Source organism: Protopterus annectens, chromosome 11.part0 (genome assembly GCF_019279795.1).
Source record: "Protopterus annectens isolate FY-2018-M chromosome 11.part0, PAN1.0, whole genome shotgun sequence".
In the NCBI taxonomy this organism is placed as follows: domain Eukaryota; kingdom Metazoa; phylum Chordata; order Ceratodontiformes; family Protopteridae; genus Protopterus; species Protopterus annectens.
Window position 1 is genome coordinate 610,720,690 of NC_056745.1, and position 19,074 is coordinate 610,739,763.

At 36.7% G+C, this 19,074-nt stretch overlaps 1 protein-coding gene across 5 annotated transcripts in view; it reads right to left on the reverse strand.

Moving 5' to 3' along the window:
• Window positions 1-19,074, reverse strand: part of NAV3 (neuron navigator 3) — a 1,719,037-nt gene that overhangs the window by 53,140 nt on the left and 1,646,823 nt on the right. For all 5 annotated transcript variants that reach the window (XM_044088077.1, XM_044088075.1, XM_044088074.1 and 2 more), the window contains 2 exons: window positions 4,325-4,420; window positions 2,480-2,648 (listed from right to left, as the gene is read on the reverse strand). In XM_044088077.1, the coding sequence (XP_043944012.1) occupies window positions 2,480-2,648; window positions 4,325-4,420 (265 nt within the window). The remainder of the gene's footprint in view (window positions 1-2,479; window positions 2,649-4,324; window positions 4,421-19,074) is intronic.

A 19,074-nucleotide genomic window follows, 5' to 3' on the forward strand; every position in this document is an offset into this window, starting at 1 on the left:
GCTCACTGACAGAACCCACACTGTAAAAGTTGCAGACTCCAAATCTGACCTCAAAGCAGTGACAGGTGGAGTACCACAGGGTTCCATCCTGGGACCTCTCCTGTTTGGTATCTACTTCTCCGAAATACAGGCTAACACAGAAGGCCTCTGGCTAACGAAGTTCACAGATGACTGTAAACTAGGAGCCACAGTCAAGTCCCTAAATGATGTGGACATCCTACAGAAGGGCCTCACTGAGACAGATGCCTGGTGTCAGAGCCATGGCCTCAAGCTCAATGCCAAAAAGTGCAGTGCCATCCCCTTTGGTAAAAACTCTGTACCCATGAACTACCACATAGGCAGCAATCTACTTAACACTGAATGTGTGATAAGAGACCTTGGGACCCAGGTGGACAGTAGTCTCTCCTTTGATAGTCACATCGCCACAGTAGTCAGGAAGTCCTTCTACGTGGCACACCTCATCATAAAAGGGTTCTCATCCAGGAAAAAAAGAAGTCATTGTTCCCCTCTACTTGACACTCATTAGACCCATTATAGAGTACAACGCCCCTTTCGGAATGTACCTCACAAGACATCTGCAGCAGCTGGAAAGGCCACAGAAGTACCTCACAAAGAGGATTACTGGCCTCAAACAAATGCCCAACACTGACCACCTCAAAAAACTCCAGCTTTACTCCGTAGCATATTGCCTACTCCGAGGTGATCTCTGCCTAACATATGAAGCTATGTCAAACCCAGAGCTATTGGACATGCTACACCTAAAGAAATCCTAATCCCTCTGAGCTACATGCTCTAGGGACCTAAACCTTGTCACCACAATAAACAGGACATGCTGGAGGGATAGATTCCTGTCCCAGAGACTTCCCATACTCTGGAACAGGCTACCCATCTATGTCAAGCAAAGTTCTTCATTAGCACTCTTCAAGAAAAATCTTGATGAGTGGATGGGAAATAGGAAATACACCCCAGGGATCACTTCTGTGTCTCTGCTCGACAGTGGCACAGGAAAATAACTTTCTTGGGTAGCGTAAGCTAGGGAACCTTGTTGGCTATGCTCACGTAGGTCCTTGGGCTGATAGCCTAGTACCTACCTATGAACCTATAAACTTAGAAAGTTGTAAACACAAAAAAATGAAGTACATATGCTCATATTTCCCCAGGCCTTAATGAATATGCCTCAATTAAATGTATTTTGAAGCTGAAAGCATTAGAGAGGTGGACGTTATATGTTTATTGAATATTGATTTGTATTTTTATAAGCTTTAGATTATTTCAAATACATATAGTCTTTTAATGTCTTAACATTTTAATGTTCATGAAATCTAGGTAAAATGTGTTCCAGTTTTAAAAGGAAAAGACTTTTAAGCAAGGTTTTATGTGTATGATAACTTCAGTGTTTGTTCTCAGAGCCCCTTCTTGGTTGGACTTATCTAGTTTAAAACATTTACATACTTGATTGTTTAATTAAATCAGTGATTAACTAATTAATGAATGTATAAAAATTATAGCATTCTGGGAAAGGGATGTCTGAAGAAGTCTAAGCATTATTTTAGATGAAAGTGCTAACATTAAAGTCTTGAGACGATTAGAGCTCCTTTGTTTTTTTGTGTTTACAAACTTGGAAAGTTGCTAGACTACTTGAATTTGTATTATGATGCATTTTCTGAAGGATATAAAGTGTGAAACAAGTGTGAAACTCAAATGTGTGTTATTATTTAGTGACTTCAATTCTCAGTGATTTGCCAGAAAAACACAAATTTTATAAAAAAAACAGACCAAAAATATGATGCAAAAATCCAGACATTCTGCAAAAATCTTGACAGTTGAGAGGTATGATGGGGTGGTGAATATGCAGCACTGGGCTGCACCCCACAGTAACTCTTTTATGGGAAATGGGTACAAGCAAGGAGTGGGGAAAAGGTATAGCATACTGAAAAGTGCATAGAGGCAGCAGAATGAGACCTGCCCACTGAGCCACAATCTACTCACATACCCCAAACAGGGGTCAGCAGCAGTTCAGGGAAGCTAAGGTGAGTGTGGAATGTCCTGGGGGAGAGAGAGTTCATGGTCAGTTGTGGGGAGCCAAAAAAAAAAAAAAACAGCCTTAGTTTGCTCATTTGTCTCTGTTTAGTATGAATGACTGTAAATTATATGGTCATATAGTTATGCTAGATTCAGAGTGGATTTGTTCCACAAAGTAGCTTTCTACAATATAGGAATCATGCTAACATACTTAGGGAAGCTTCACAATTAACATCACATACTATTAAATCAAAATGCTACAAGTTTCCTGAAGTACTCACCCGAACTTCAATTCCAGCCTTAATATTTTATGGTTCCTTGTGTTGCAGTTTTTATTTTGTAATATAATTGTTTTAATGTATTTCCTGTATGCAAACCACCAATCACACTGCATGTGATCCTTCAGTTACATTCAGACTGGTATTAAAACCTCATTTATAAGAAGGTTATTCTTTACCTTTAATATTTACACGAATGACATTATTATCTCCAACCAGATATCCACAAGGCAACAGTTCAGGCACTTGCGTATTGTGAGCTCTGACTATGTCTCCAATACTGTAACTCATAATACAGTCAGAGGTCAAACCAAGGCTGGTAACAGGATCCACTCGAAAAATATACTCCTACATTAGAAAAAAAAAGATGTTATGGCATACATTCAAGCAATTTAGATAGAACAGTTAAATCTGGTAATAATAAATGCATGAATGAATGTTTTGAATTCAAAGTGTTTCGATGTGTACTTTAAAAAATTTTTTATATTTAAGGCTTTGCTTTCCTTCCAAAATTGTATGTAAGCACTTTCTTAGCAAAAAGCAAACATATATTTAATGAAATATATTTCTATAGAACTAGACTTTTATGAATGTAAAACAAATCATATTTGAATGACATAAAGCAAACTAGACTGTAAAACCCTTGGTCCATATTTCAGTCAGCAGTCAATGTACCACAGTTATTTATGGGACATAAAATTGGTAACTTAAAAATGTGTCAATGAACTCCTGCACTACTCATACCCTCCATGCATATAGGATGGCCAAAGTGAAGAATTTGTAATAAAAGATATTTTTCTGATGTTCCCACATAAAAAAAATTGTCAGAAACAAACAACAACCAAATAGTACCATAAGGTTACAAGCACTTACCAAGGCATGACCAATGTAATATAGTTCCGCACTGCAAACATTGACCTCAGAATTTAAAGATACTAAGAGCAATGCTAGAAGCTTATCTAAAGGAAGACCCACACTGCTGCTTGCATTGTCTCAATGGATGGTCATGTGGGGTCACAATCAGGCAATGTTCTGCTTTGGCAATGGTTTTGGGACTTTGACATCAAGGCAATACATATGGAGGGTCACACTAGTTGTGACAAATTATGGATTAACTATGACTTACCAGTGACAAGATTCCTGCTGATATGAGTAAGGAGGTGAACTATATCTATAATGTAGCGGTTAGTTTGTTGAAAAAACAGAACATGCATGAATGGATAAAAGGGTTAGCTCTGATAAGCAAGGCAAAACAGACGGGGGTGGCAGAGCTCAAATAATGGCAGCAAGAGAGTAGTGGTCATGGGGAACAGAAGGAAGGTACTGGGAGCAAATAGGTAATGGCATGCCATAAATGTGGGAAACAATGAAAGAAGAGTAAGAACTAGAGGACAGGGATAGGCTATGATATATGTGATTAGTACATGAATACAAGACAACACAGTAAGTTGCTACGTAGGGAAAGACCCAAGATTATGGAGTATTTTACTGAGACTTGACAGAAAAGGCCTGAATCATGACACTGACAAGTCGGGCAAATAAAAGTCTAATAAATCATTTTAAGGGATGAGCAGATGTTTTGAGGCTACATTTGGGAAAAGGAATTGAAAAACAGCTGCCACTCTAAAGGTGGAATGATGTTTGTATGACTCCACAATAAGCATCTAAATCTCAAAAATTTAGGAATTTTGCATGGAAATGTCCACACACACATGCTTGTATACGCCTAACAAATTGCACAGTTCCCTCACCTTAGCAATAACTGTTGGAAATATGATCTGGGTGTGAGGGAGGACTGGGAACTTTTTTTGGGGGGATGTTGAAAACTAGGAGAATTAAAATGGCTTAGAATGCATGTTGAAGTTTATTTGGGCACCAACTATGGAATTAACAAAATTGTTAAGGCTATTAAGTTGGAACGAAAGGCATAGTCAAGTTTTACTCATCCTTGTAATCCTTGTGGTAAACAAAGTGATTAGTTACAGTTTATATAGCAAAAAGTAAATCTTTTAACATCACCATACCTTAAATAAGCGCCGAACAACTCCATCAAGGACATCCCACTTTGTCTTTCCACTAATTCCAATGGATCCTATTAGATATTCCTGTACTGCATCCTCCTACAAATATATAGTTCAAAAGGGTTAGTAATTCTATTTATATATGATCTAAACTATATTGCAATTTATGGCACAGTATACATTATCTTGTATGTAGAATGAAAAACTCTTTCCATGTGTATCAGTCTTTAACAAATGTCTGTTTTTAAAGTAAAACAAGTATTACAGCTCAAGTAGTATTTATTATTACATTTTAACACTGTCAGAACCTTAAATAATATTTTTATAAATGTGAAAAAGTGGATCTACAATTTTATATATATATATATATATATATATATATATACATATATATATATATATATATATATATATATATATATATATATATATATATATATATATATAGCTAAAGCGGTCAGACTACTGGCATTGAGTTTTTATAATGCCAGGTAGGTGCAGTATATAAAATATAAACTAGGTGCCAGGAATTAGGACAAGTATATATTTAGTCCTATGCAAAAAAAAAAAAAAAAGTGGCTAAATAGTTTGATTAAAAAATATGATTTCACTGATCACTATTTACTCTTTCCCTAATAACTTCCAGTGGTACAATGGAAAATTCTTCAAGCAGTCTAAATGAAACTACCAACATAAAAGAGAAAACAATATAGCATCTTCCATCTATAAGAAGAGCAAAGGAAGTGAGAAACAGCAGTTTTCTGGAACAGTTCATCTCTCCTATACATCGAGTGCCTAGCAGCACTGCTCAGTGATCTATTACTCCTGAAGTTTTATCTGCTGCTGCTGTCTGGATCTAGTCTTATGGGATTTATAATGCCTAAATTAAGTTATATTAGACTAAAGAAAGCTCCAGAGAAATAAGTTTGTTTTTGAAGATAGGTATTGTCTTTGAATGCATAAATAATAAATTGGTAAACATAATAGCAAAACTTGAAGAAGTATACATAATTCTGAACTGTATGTAAAACCCTAATCACCTTAATAATTCTCTCAGCAATTCTTTGACTGGATTTGTGGATCTAATGGGGTATTCTGAAACACTTAACACACTGTATAACCCTTTTTCGAACAGGACTGCACAGTGCATTATGGGGGGGGGGTCAAAGACTCTTGCAGTGCTACAACAGTATGAAGGCTCTGGCAAACAGTGGGAGAGCAGTCTTAGTGGATAATGTGGCATGCAAATGTGGCAGTCAGGGACATAGCTAATTTAAATTTGCCATGTGCTATGTCTCACAGCTGTACACCAGGATCAAAACAGCATGGTACAGCAATTCAAAGGCAAGTTCTACCATGCTGTTTCACATCAGAGGATCACAGCACTAAGAAGTGAACTTGGCAATTTGTTGGTGAACACCAAAGTGGATATGTTACTGCTAAGTACTGTGAACCTCTGTATGCATGCATGTGGGGAAGGGCATGATTGCAACTGTAGTGGGTTATTTGTGTGTGTGTGTGTGTGTGTGTGTGTGTGTGTGTGTGTGTGTGTGTGTGTGTGTGTGTGTGTGTGTGTGTGTGTGTGTGTGTGTGTGTGTGTGTATGTGTGTGTGTGTGTTTGTGTGTGTGCGCGCATTGCATGATTTGGTAAGGGGAAGTTGAAATGTAATTGTTCCAATTGCGTTGTGTTTGGCATATTGGTCAAGGTCCTCACCTCATAAATGTAAAGTACAGGGTTTGAGTCTGACCTTAGGTTATTGGCTAGGCTTAAAATGGCTCTTAGGGCAGTTAGCCTAATATTCTCCTATGAACCTATTCTGAGACATGCAAATAACTTGTTAACAAAATTTTACTCAGTATAACTTTTGTCTCTAAAGTGCTTGCTAGTGCTATAACTCTTCTAGAACTAACAAGTAAAGCATTCTTAGCACTGTGCCAAAAGCTTCACTGAAAATCCCCAAGTCTGCACAAAGTGCTCTTTAATTGGATTGCTCTATATTTTATTACCTATAATGCATTATTTCTGTAGTTTCCTGAAATACTCATCATAAAGTTTATAAAACAGTACTGTCTATGTTAAAATATAAAAAACGTTAGATGCATGTTTGTGTTCCATAGACCACAGGCTCCATACCACATCAGGATTAGCCACTCAGCAGTGTAAACTTTGCTGTAGGTGATTTGGTCATGTTGACTAATCCTGGCAGCAGGGTGCATGGGTATTTATCATTGTTAAGTGGCTTGAGAACCCTGCCTACTCAGAGCTATACTAGGGACCCATGCTAATGGTGACAGGAGTCTGTGTACCTCTCTTGGTAGTGCGTGCCCAGCAGCCTTGCATCAGTAAGCTATTGGCTGACTAATGTCCAGTTGCCCAGATTGGGTTACCTGGGATACTTCAGTTGTGTAAAAGCTGGCTGTAAAAGCAATCGGTCTGACAAACATTAACTTAGGATTACTGCACTGAATACAGGCTCAATGACAGGATGCAGCAAGGAAGTGGAAGACATGATGGCAACAAGGAAATGAAATATCTTGTGCATCTATTACACAGGACAGAAAGGCAGTTCAACAAAATTTGTAGACCTGGGATCCAAAGTCTGCTACTCAAGGGGAAGACATAACAAAATAGTGCGGGAAATCATGGTGAGAGACAGAGAGACAGAGTCTTCTGAAGACAGTGAGGTATGTCATCAGATTCCATGGCAGATTCATGCCAGTCAGACTCTAGGGTGAAGATAGGTCAGTCTTCATGGCCTCAGTCTGTGTTCCACAACAGGGCTGTGATGGTGAGAAAATGAGGGTATTCAGGCAGCAGTTACAGAATCTCCTAGATAAAGAAAACAAAATTAGTTGGTGTCAATAATGGGGTCCTGAATGCTCATATAAGGAAAGACAGAACAGGATGTGAGGGCTGCCTAAGTCCACATGGGTGAGGTAATAGGAATAATGAAGGACAGCCCATTCTAGACTTCTGTATGGCAAATGATTTAATGGTGGTCAACACATGGTTCAACCAAGAGAGAGATAATTGTAAGATCACATACAAGAGTGGTAAGCATGCAGCTCAGATGGGCTTTCTCTTAGTAAGGAAGAAACCATGGTAACAGATCAGACATTGCAATGTCATCTCAATCGAAAAGGTCAGTTCCTGGCATAAACCACTGATGGCACAATTAGCTACAAGTAATAGTTATAGTAGTTAGAGAAGCCTCTATAGTCATTAGAGACTAGGCTGATGATCTAGATGTGGGCTGGAGTAAAAGCATGGCAGGTCAAGGAAATACTCAGGGCTTTAGCACCTCAGGAAAGAAGAGGAAATATGTAGAACCAAGTAAAATGTCATGTGTGAAGAGTAAAGATCAGACATGCAGCTTAGCCAGGTATGGAAATAAGGTACATGAGGAAAGCTGGTGGAAGAACATAGAAATCAGAAATCCAAGAAGTTATCAACAGAAAAATAGGAGTGCTGAATAACTTGTGAGATAGAAAAGATGGACCAGGCTAAGAAGAAATACTGGTTATATAACAAAAAAGCTGAGAGCAGTCACAATGGCAAAGAAAAAGAGAAACTATCAGCTTCTGGAAAGTGACTCAGCAGATGGCTGCAAGATAATAACAGAAAAAGAAGATAGCTGGCACTGTTCAAAAAAGATGCCAGTAACAAGCTGTTCACAACCTACAGAACTTCAAGGCAGACAGAAGGAGTATTTCAAGAAGCTTCTGAGTGAAGAAAACCATACAGAATCTGTCTTATACAAGATCACTTTACTGCAGCTTTTCACTTTTATGTTTATTAACGTCAAGGGCCTCATAGACTTAGTTGGTGGAGGGATGTTCTGCCCAGGTCATATGGTCCTGTATGATTAATATACTGATATTCAGTTTACTTCTAACTTCTACATACAGCTTCTTGTACTCATAAAATATCTGCCCAGTTATATTTGTCTCAAGTGTTACTCAAATCTGCTTCTAACAAACTTCTTTTAAATAAAACCGGGATCATTATTTAATGTGAATGAGTTGGTGGAACAAGGTCATACACTGGTTTGGGTGATTACAGCCCATAGTACATTATTCATTGCCATTCTATCACTGAGTATTTATTTGATTCTTGCATTTTTTAGAGTATTTATGCATAACAAATAACTGCATGTTTATGGACTTGTATTTCATTAATATTGTTTGCCACTTTAACAGTTTTGGTGTTGTGTGGTGTATTATTGTCTTGGTAGTGTCATTTATACTTCACCAGTATATGTCACTAATCAAGTACTTTCATAGCTCCCAACCTGTAAACATTAAAAATAGGAACAAAGGCCCCTGAAAATTAGGTACAGCCACCAAAACATCTGGACATCTAATTAACATAACATTTGAATGACAATTAGCACATAACTCATCCTACTTCAAGTAGGAGTATCTGATACTGTTGTTTTAGAAAAGGTTTTAAAAGGTTTTAGAGATTTTAAAGTAATAAAATGACTGTATCAAAGAGTTTGCAAACTTTTAGACAACTGGTATGATATTTGATTAATATCATTAGTACAATTAGGTCAATAGTACTTTTTATGCAAGAAATAAGGCATTTAGAATGTGCCTTTAAAAGTTTTCATGGCATACTTTTCAATTATGCCTCATTTACTATGCAGCATGAGATTGGTGGTTTTAAATGTTAATTGATGTATATATATATATATATATATATATATATATATATATATGCACTGATGCAGTCACCAGCCCACATCTGAGGAAGTTTTTGAAACGAAAACGTACTTGCATTTGGAGCGTTAGTGTGATTTCAGTGTTTTTTCCTGTGAAGCGAATGCTTGGATTAAACTATATTAACAGCTGAAAAGCTTTGTTCCTTGGTGTTTTTATCCTGTGGATTTCTGTGGACTACACTGTTAAATCAACAACTACAAGGCTTGACTAAGTTGCCCTGTCCGTAAGCTTCATTGTGTTTTCTTCCAGGGTCTTGGCATATGGTTTTTTAGTTACTTTTTGACCTGTTGGCAGTTTTTGGTAATTTGCTAGTTTTCTTTTGCCATGGAATGCAACACGAGCATGGATGGGATGAAACTGACCAGCGCAATACTATTGGCCAAACAAGGAAGTTGATAGGCCAATTGTCCCAGCTGATCGATTTGCTCACACCCTTGAGCCAATCCTTGGTGGAAACGGTGAGCAAAGGACAAGGTAGAAACAAACCGGATGAGGAAAATGGTAGAAGGCTAAGGCGCCGTGACAATGGTACCTTACTGGAACCTAATGTTGGTTCCTCTAGTACACACGGTGAAAGGGACTTCCAATGGACACCATTAGTTTTGAGGCCAGCTGTTACTGTGGGGCACTCCAACTCCAGTTCGGAAGTATCTGTGCGAGGTGAACGGGAGACATGCCCAACCACAAGACATACTGGTCACAATAACTTCAATCTCAAAGAATGGCTACAGGTTAGTTTTTCCTCTAATTTTAAGGACAAAAAAAGCAAACCTAAGCCAATTAATGACTCTTTTAAAAATCAGATGGACAGATTTGAGAAACATTTGTACAAATACAAATCACTTGATGTTGAAAATAGCTATTTAAAAGAATGTATTTCAGAGAATATTGTGCCGAAGGGTTTGAGGTTATGTAAATACCCGAACAATGTTGTACCTGGCAATACATTTCATAAAGAACTTATTGCTATTTTTAATAGATGTGGGCTGGATGTTTTAAAAGCTATGATTGATGAAATAACCGAGTAAAAAGTGACCTAATGAAAGAAATTGATATTTTAAACGACAACATTAAAACGGACCTTATGTTCGGAATTGAGGAAGAGAGAGAGAAATATTTTAAGATTAAAAGTGGTATTGATGGTCAGTGTAGTGATTTGATTCAGAGAAAAATAAAGAAATTGGAAAGGGACTTGACAGAATACAAAAATAACACCAGTTATCCTATACCAAAGTATAGACCTAGGTCTTGGATAAATGAAGAACCCAGTCTTAGTGAAGAAGAAACACATAAACAACATCTAAAAAATGATGAAAAATTAGATGACCTGGATGAATTTAATGACGATCCCCCCCCGCTGAGGAGATCAGAGAGACTGAGGAACAGGAATGACTACCAACAAAATGGGTATTACACAAATTTTCGGGATGGAGCAAGAAAGGGGAGGGGGAGGTACTAAATGTTGCTAGTACCACCAGCCCCACATTGGAAAAAGAAAATATTATTCAGGATGTTAGTAACCCTTATAGATTTACCAAGGGTGACTTTAGTATCTACAATTTCAGTAAAATCAAACTAAAGGATGAACACTTTAGCCTGTTATCCAAGGGTATTAAATTTATACCCATGAGAAGAGGTGATCTTACTAAGACCTTATTAGACATAAAAGCATTTCTTAGAAAGGTTAACTTGCAAGTTCTTTTAAACCAGGAAATGGAAACACAATCAAAATCTAATAATCTAACAAAGAGGAGTACTTTCAACCCTCCATTACACCCCCAAATTAAGAACTTTGAAAACATGATAGAAAATGAGATTAGATCTAATTTTGACAAGGTTAGATACACCAGTAACTTGAATATGGAGGAAAATAATACTTTAACAGAGTTAAGAAAGGATGTCAACCTCAGAATCATGAAACCAGATAAAGGGGGTGGAATGGTCTTGATGGACACTTCTCTATGAAGGGAAGATGAATGAAATATTAAGGAACCCCACTAGATACACTGGTTGTTCTAGGAATGAAATAAATATAGCTTACAGAAGGATTGACATAGTCTTAGAAGACCTTTTTTCTGAGGGACTTTTAGACAACAAAACACTGAGGTACTTACAAGTAGAAAAAACAAAAATTCCAATGATCTTTGGGATTCCAAAAACACACAAAGATGGAAGGGATCCACCCCTAAGACCTATAGTATCTGCTGAAGGCTCAAAAACCCTACCACTGGCCAAATATGTAGATTTAAAGCTAAAGAATATTTGGTTGAAACGTGACAATATTCTGAGGGACTCATGGGACTTCTTGAGAAGTGTGAGACAAGATATGCACGCAGATAATATTTCATTCCTTACTATTGACATTATTGATTTATCTTCCTGTATCCCTCACGAAGAAGGTAAAATAATGTTGGAAGAAATAATTTTTGAAGACGGTAGTTTAAGCCGAGACGAATGTATGATCATTGTACAACTAATGGACCTGGTTTTAAAGTACAACTTCTTATACTTTAAAGGTGATTTTTTTCACCAAATTAAAGGTGTAGCCATGGGCGCAGCATGTGCACCTACGTATTCCAATTTAATTTTAGCAAAATGTGAGGAAAAATGGGTACTAAACTCAGGATACAACCAAAAATGGTTGTTGTATAAAAGGTTCTTGGATGATATTTGTATTTTTTGGAACACATCAAATGAGGAAATTCAAGAATTTATAAACTACAATAGTATAGATTTCCTTAGGTTCACCCACAATGTAGATGATGCCAAGTTAAGATACTTGGACATCGAGATTTATAAAGAAAACAAGAAGTTTCATTCAAAAGTTTATAGGAAAAATACGTATTCAAATTCCTATTTGCACTATGACAGTACTCATCCCATTCATCAGAAAAGAAGTCTTGTGAGAGGGCAATATATTAGGTCATCGAGAATGACATAAAAAATGGGGGCAATATATTAGGTCATCGAGAATGACATAAAAAATGGAAGACTTTGTGGTGGAAATGAATACTTTAAACCATATGTTTAAGCAAAGGTGCTACCCACATTCCGTGATGGAAGACATAGAAAAGGAAGTTTTAGAGGGTAGAGCTGATAGATTTCAACCAATTTTAGCAAAAAGTCAAGTGGTTAATGAACAGACAAAAAAGTTAGAGGACAATTTCAGTAGTGCTTTAGTAATTGAATTTAATGGAAGCTCCAACCTTATAAGAAACACAATGGTTAAGGAATGGAAAAGATTTTCCACTATTACAGATATAGAGCATATAAAAAATAAAAATGTTAAAATAGTTTACAAAAATGGGTGCAACCTTAAGAATTTGTTAGAAAGAAATGAAGCAGGGAGCCGTAGAAACATGAACCAAAGAAGAAAAGGAACTTTTAAATGTGGACACTGTGCTCAGTGTCCATATATTATAAACAAGGAAACAGTGTTCCTTGAAAGTAGACAATTGGTTCTCCAGCAGAAAGAATACAGTAACTGTGAGGACAAAGGAATAGTATATTTGGCAAACTGTGGAATCTGTCAAGCCTTCTATGTTGGGAAGACAGAACGAAAGTTGAAATGAATTTACAAGCACATGTACGAGATACAAAACAAAAAAGAAACTAATGCGGTCTATAAACATAAGTTGCAATGTGAACAGGCATATTATGAATTTTTTGTACTGGAAAAAGTGAAATATGATGTCAGGGCTGGTTTATGGGAGGAAAGAATTGTGTACTGTGAGCTTTGGTGGCAAGTTACGTTGCAAGCCAACAAGCACCTGGGACTCAATGAAAGTATTTCCATTGCCCCCCTCCTCAAATTAAGAGCTGCGAAATTATAGATCCCAAGCAGGAATCTAATGTTCTTCCTTTACTTAATTATTAAGTTATTAACTAATTTCCATGTCAGGACTGTTATCTCAGTTGTATTTCAACAATATATTTTTCAACATAAGATGATGAACTACACTGACGTCAAGAAACTGAAATAATTTTTAAAGTGTTTTTAGAATGTTTTTAAAGTATTTGTATTTTGCATTTTGCTATTTTGCACATTATTCATTTATTTATTTAACATGAAGATTTTAAACATATTTGTATTAATATGGATAGCTGCTTGTTACTGTATTTCTCTGAATTTTGTAAGCATGATTACAACAGTTACTCCATATAAGTTCTGGGTTCAGAGAAATTCCTAGGAAACATACATTTATAATAGAAAATTGTAGTTCAACTTTGTTCCACAAGATGGCATTGTATTAAAAGTTGTTTTAGAAAAGGTTTTAAAAGGTTTTAGAGATTTTAAAGTTTAAATTAAAGTAATAAAAATGATTGTATCAAAGAGTTTGCAAACTTTTAGACAACTTGTATGATATTTGATTATTATCATTAGTACAATTAGGTCAATAGTACTTTTTATGCAAGAAATAAGGCATTTCGAATGTGCCTTTAAAAGTTTTCATGGCATACTTTTCAATTATGCCTCATTTACTATGCAGCATGAGATTGGTGGTTTTAAATGTTAATTGATGTGTGTATATATATATATATATATATATATATATATATATATATATATATATATATATATATATATATATATATATATATATATATATATATATATATATATATATATATATATATATATGCACTGATGCAGTCACCAGCCCACATCTGAGGAAGTTTTTGAAACGAAAACGTACTTGCATTTGGAGCGTTAGTGTGATTTTAGTGTTTTTTCTTGTGAAGCGAATGCTTGGATAAAACTATTTTAACAGCTTTGTTCCTTGGCGTTTTTATCCTGTGGATTTCTGTGGACTACACTGTTAAATCAACAACTACAAGGCTTGACTAAGTCGCCCTGTCCGTAAGCTTCATTGTGTTTTCTTCCAGGGTCTTGGCATATGGTTTTTTAGTATCTGATACTGCTCACATATTCGTGTTTAAAAAAGAGAGTGACAAAAATGATGGAAAAAATATAAGCACGTTATCAGGGACAGTGTAACATCTGTAGACTAACCGTATTGCAAAAGTCTACCACAGAAGGTCATTTATTGTTGCTTCTGAAAATTGTTGGCACCACTTGTATGTTGATAATAGTGTGGGATTCTGTGTACTAGACAGGTTCAAAAATCACATATGATGAGGGGGATTTGGAAAATTGTGTGAAGTTGTAAATCAAGCCTGAAAATATAGACATACTTCCATCATGTGCAGGTGCAAATCAGGCCTGAAAAATAGAAATTTTACTCCCAAGCAGACAACACAGAGGTCTGATTTTATATTGTTTTGTTCCACCTTAAATAAATGCTTAATTTTTAAGCTAAATGTGGTGAATTACAGCACCAACCTAGGAGACCATTACATATTTTGGTAAGATACTTCTTTATTGGTAGTTTCAAAAATCACAAAGTTGGTGAGAGTATTATTAGTTGATGAAGGCTTTTAGCATCAACAGTGTCTGTTTTATTTCTGTGTGCAAAAATAAAATACTGTGTGTCTGCAGTGTAATGCTGGAGTTTCCTTGTTGACTCTCTGGCTGTTACTATTCAACATACTGACCAAAATTGACTCCTTGCAACAGTTGAGGCTGGATGTCCCATATGCCATGTGCAGGTTACTTGGGTATCTATCGTCCCACCACACCAGAGTGGGATGGGGCCAGGTGAGGTGCTGTCCTAATGCAACTCATAGTGGGATTTCTCCTTAAGCCCTATTTCCACTGGAATGCTAGGCAGACATCATGAGAGGGGTGTGTGTAATGTGGCTGCATAGAAAGCATCTCCTCCAACAAGACAATTGTCTTCTTGTGCGAACAAATACAAAATGGATGTGGCCCAAGAGATGGAAGAAGACAGACCATTTGAACAGAGAAGCACTGGACAATGCAGTTTAGACACAAATCTACAGACTGCACAAAGATAAGTTCATTTCAAAAAATTAAACAGTGTAAGCTATTAAATAATGGATATGAAAGAAAGAGTTTGTTGCAAGATGGTTTGAAGATTTCCTGAAGAAGGGAGATATAAGACTTTATACTTTCAAGACAGAGCAGTTTGACAATTTACAGCTGTCATTCCATTTTAGAGACAACAGAACTATTTGACAGTTTACAAGTCATTTTTAAGTGATCACCAGTCTCTTAAAGATGACTTGTAAGTTGTCAAACTTATTATGGCAATGTCATGACAAAGCAGGGTGGTTTGCAAGTTTGTCTAATTACTTTATGTCAAATTCAAATATAAAACTTAGAAACTGACTTTATTAATCAAGTACTGTACACCATTTTACTGACAGAATTCTGAAATCACTAAATTATCCTGCAACTACTTTCCAAAATCTGAGTACCTAATTTCCATTCAGTTGAAGCATAGCTTTTACTTGAGCCAAAAAAGAATACTTCTAGATAGTAAAGACAGTTTACAACATGTCTATAAGCAATCACGATTGCTTAATGATAGATTTATACTGATCAACTGTTACTGTAGCAATGCCGAGAAAGGGGCACGGTTTAATGAAAATCAACATATTGGGGTCAGAGTAAAAACAGTCTGCTGTACCCCAAATCTTAATGTCATGGACATCAATCTTTTCAGACTTGACTTTACAGCTAGACTCTCCACTTATGATGTTGTGGCAAATGTAGAAGGGGTAAGAAATGTCATTTCTGCAGACAGTGAGGGTCTAGTTTATAGGCCTGAATGTAATGATAAAGACTTGTGGTCATATGCATGCATTCAAAAGCCACTGTGCTGGAACACTAACTTGCCCTTAAATCATAACATGTGCATCTCTCATGATGATGTCTTCTTCAAAGGTTCATAGTTAAGTTCTAGGCAATAAGTCTGCAGGCCATTACAAGCTTAGCCAAGAAACCATACTCAAAAATTCTCTCCAGCTTCAAGGAGGACAACACAAAATAGACCAGGGGAGAAATGGAGGCTGCTCATCCAATTATCTGAGTTTACAAGGGTGCTACTCTACTTGATATGTACTGGACGTTTATCCCAGCATTGGGGGGGGGGGTATGCCGCATATGAATCTATCATGACAAAACGTCTTGTCTGTCAAGTCTCACATGGCTCAAAAGGCTAGACACAGACCATCATGGAGAAGTCCATACAATACCATGTATATAACCAGGGCTGCCAGTCTGTCTGGATAACTGAGGTACTATGAGTCTATAATTACTAGGATCCATGGTTGTGACACCTTTGTTTAATAACTTTACAATGGTTATTTAACAGGTTTCAGTAATGTAACCAGTGGATAGGCTTAGATTAGACAGGTTAAGTAGGGTAACGGGGTATATTATTAAGGCCCAAGGATGAGGTGCCTTTGGCTTTTGATAAAGCTAAGAGGATTTGTATCAAAGTATTTTTTCTTTGAAGGGGAGGTGGATGTAACTGTAGAATAGTTATAACTGTGGGTGAAATTAAATTTGTACTAAATATGTCATCTAGATATTAGTTATTGCCTTTGGTTCAGAGAAGGTAGTATTAACTGAACACTGATAGTTGTCAGTATTTAACTTCTTGACATGGTGAGACACAGATTTGTAGATATTTATGAGTGGTTATTTTAAGCACATATTCTGTGTGAGCCTCCTGATGGTTCTCTTATGCTCTCTGCTGCTTTTCTTAAGTCTGCTCTTAATGAGAGCAATGGCCTCATATAAGCATTATTTTTTCGCTTAGTATACAGTTTATTTATATGAGTATTCCACCAAAGGCATGTCTTTTTAAATTTCCCATGATATTCCGAGTGAATAGGGAATGCCTTACTAATACAGCTAAGTAGAGACAGAACTCAGGGACATAGGCAGTGGTTTTAACAATGGGGTCTGTTGAAGGAAAATTACAGTGCAGTTTATTAAGGTCATAACTGAATGTTTACTTTTGAGAAGTCTCTAAACACAAACGTATCTGAAGGGGAAGTATCACTAGTTTTAAAGAAAAAGGTCATCGATTTATGGTCTAATTTAATGAGGAAGGTACCAGACATGGAGGTGAGCAAGAAGGGGCCATATTTTTAAGGACAAAATTAAGGATATTTGGGTTATAATTGAATGGCTAACTACTTGTACAAGTGAGTTACCACTGTTGAGGAAGCTTTAGGCATACCAATCATTGGTTGTACAGATCAACTATTATATTGACAGGTAGTTGACGTCCACCCAGTATAAAGGTTTTGGGATTAATGGAAATTTGGCTAAGGCATTAAGGAAGCCATCATGGTCAATACAGGATATACAAGGTGTCCCGTAGCTCATTATGAAATGGCAATTAATCTTGCTTAGGACAATTTGAATATCTTAGAGTTCAAACATAGGGTACTGTGAAATCAGTGTTGTGGTGGGGGGGGGGTCAAACACAGGGTATTGTAGAACATGAAATGGCAGTTGAACTGAATATGGAGCAACTGACTTGTTCAAGACTGGGAAAGGAGAGCTACAGGAGTGTATATTTTGTAACTCTACTTATTTAATTTGGTTAGATGAATCAGATGCTGCAATCAAAACTGTTAGGAGAAATATTAAGAACTTCAGCGATGCAGAAAATATCAGTATTAAGACTGAAAGTGGGAAGAGTTGAATACCTTGTTGATGAAGGTGAAGGTAGAAAATGCAATAGTTGGCTTGTTGATCAACATGAAAACAATGTGATCTATTACTATCAGTTCTTTGGAAGTAGATAGGGAAGAAGTTGTTGGAGTGACAAATTTTAAGATCACTGCAAATGGCGACTGCAGCCATGAAATAAAAAAAATATATATTTTTGGAAGGCAAAGCTATGGCAAATCCAGACTAGATTTTTAATATAGAAAGTCATCATTTTGTCAGCAAAGGTCCATATAGTCAAGGTTATAGCCTTGTAGTAAAAACATACGGCTGTGAGAGCTGAACTATAAGTAAGGCTGTACACAGGTCAATCAATGCTTTTGAACTGTGATCTTGAAGACATTTGAGAATTCCATGGACTGGAAGAAGATCATATCAGTAAATACTTAAAGAAATAAATCCAGATCACTAATAGGAAGACCTAATATAAAATAACACTCAATTACTTTGGTCACATATTGTGAAGACAGGATTCACTGGAGAATACACTGATGTTGGGAAAGATCAAAGGCAAAAAGAAAAGGGAGGCAGAAGCTAAGGTAGATGAACAGCATTACCAAAGTAAAGAGTATGAACTTGGAAGAACTTAGAGAAGCAATTCTTGACAGAGAGGTCCAGTGTGCTAAACTCCTTGAGGTCATGGAGAGTTAGATTCAACAAAAGACCAACAGCAGCCATGTCATACTCTGAAGCCAAATATTGCCTGAATGTATTTAAGCCATTTGTTTTTCTAACTCCCCACTTTCCCAGGAATGCTGAAAACTAAACAACAAATTTAGTCAGAAAATGTTCAGTCCTGAGCATATTCAGTCTGCCTAGGATGTGTGTGCCAGATTACAGTAGTGTTGTTATTGTTTGTCTTTCGGCTTTTCCCAGTAAGGGGTCGCCACAGCAGAACTCCGGTCCGCTAATGATTGGCAGTAGATTTTAACAAAATGCCGAGGTGACAGCTCGACGTTCAACCTTCAACAAAGGCATGCCCATTTATGCACGCATGTCTTTCGAACGCTACCCAACCGTGGGGAGGACATGCAGACTCCATAGAACAGTTTTGTTAGCATACTAGACTCACAGATGGCAATATTTACCAGTACACTTGCTGCAGAGAGCTGAAGGTCTGAGCTGTTAATGAACTGCTTCCTGTGACTCTGAGTAAGTTACTTAACCATAAGTGCTCCTGGGCTGCCCCCAAAAAGGGACAATTGTGTCCAGTGGGCTTACCTGACCAACAAATAGGTAAAAAAAATGATCTTTAGTTCATGTCGATTTTCTAAGCTTACAAAGGCAGAATACCTCCAGACAGGATGATGCTTAAGATGTTCAGCAACCATAGTATCATCATGTACAAGCTAAACTAGTATGTGATTAAATACATTTGATTGAACTTACTGAAATATCAATTCAGGACATT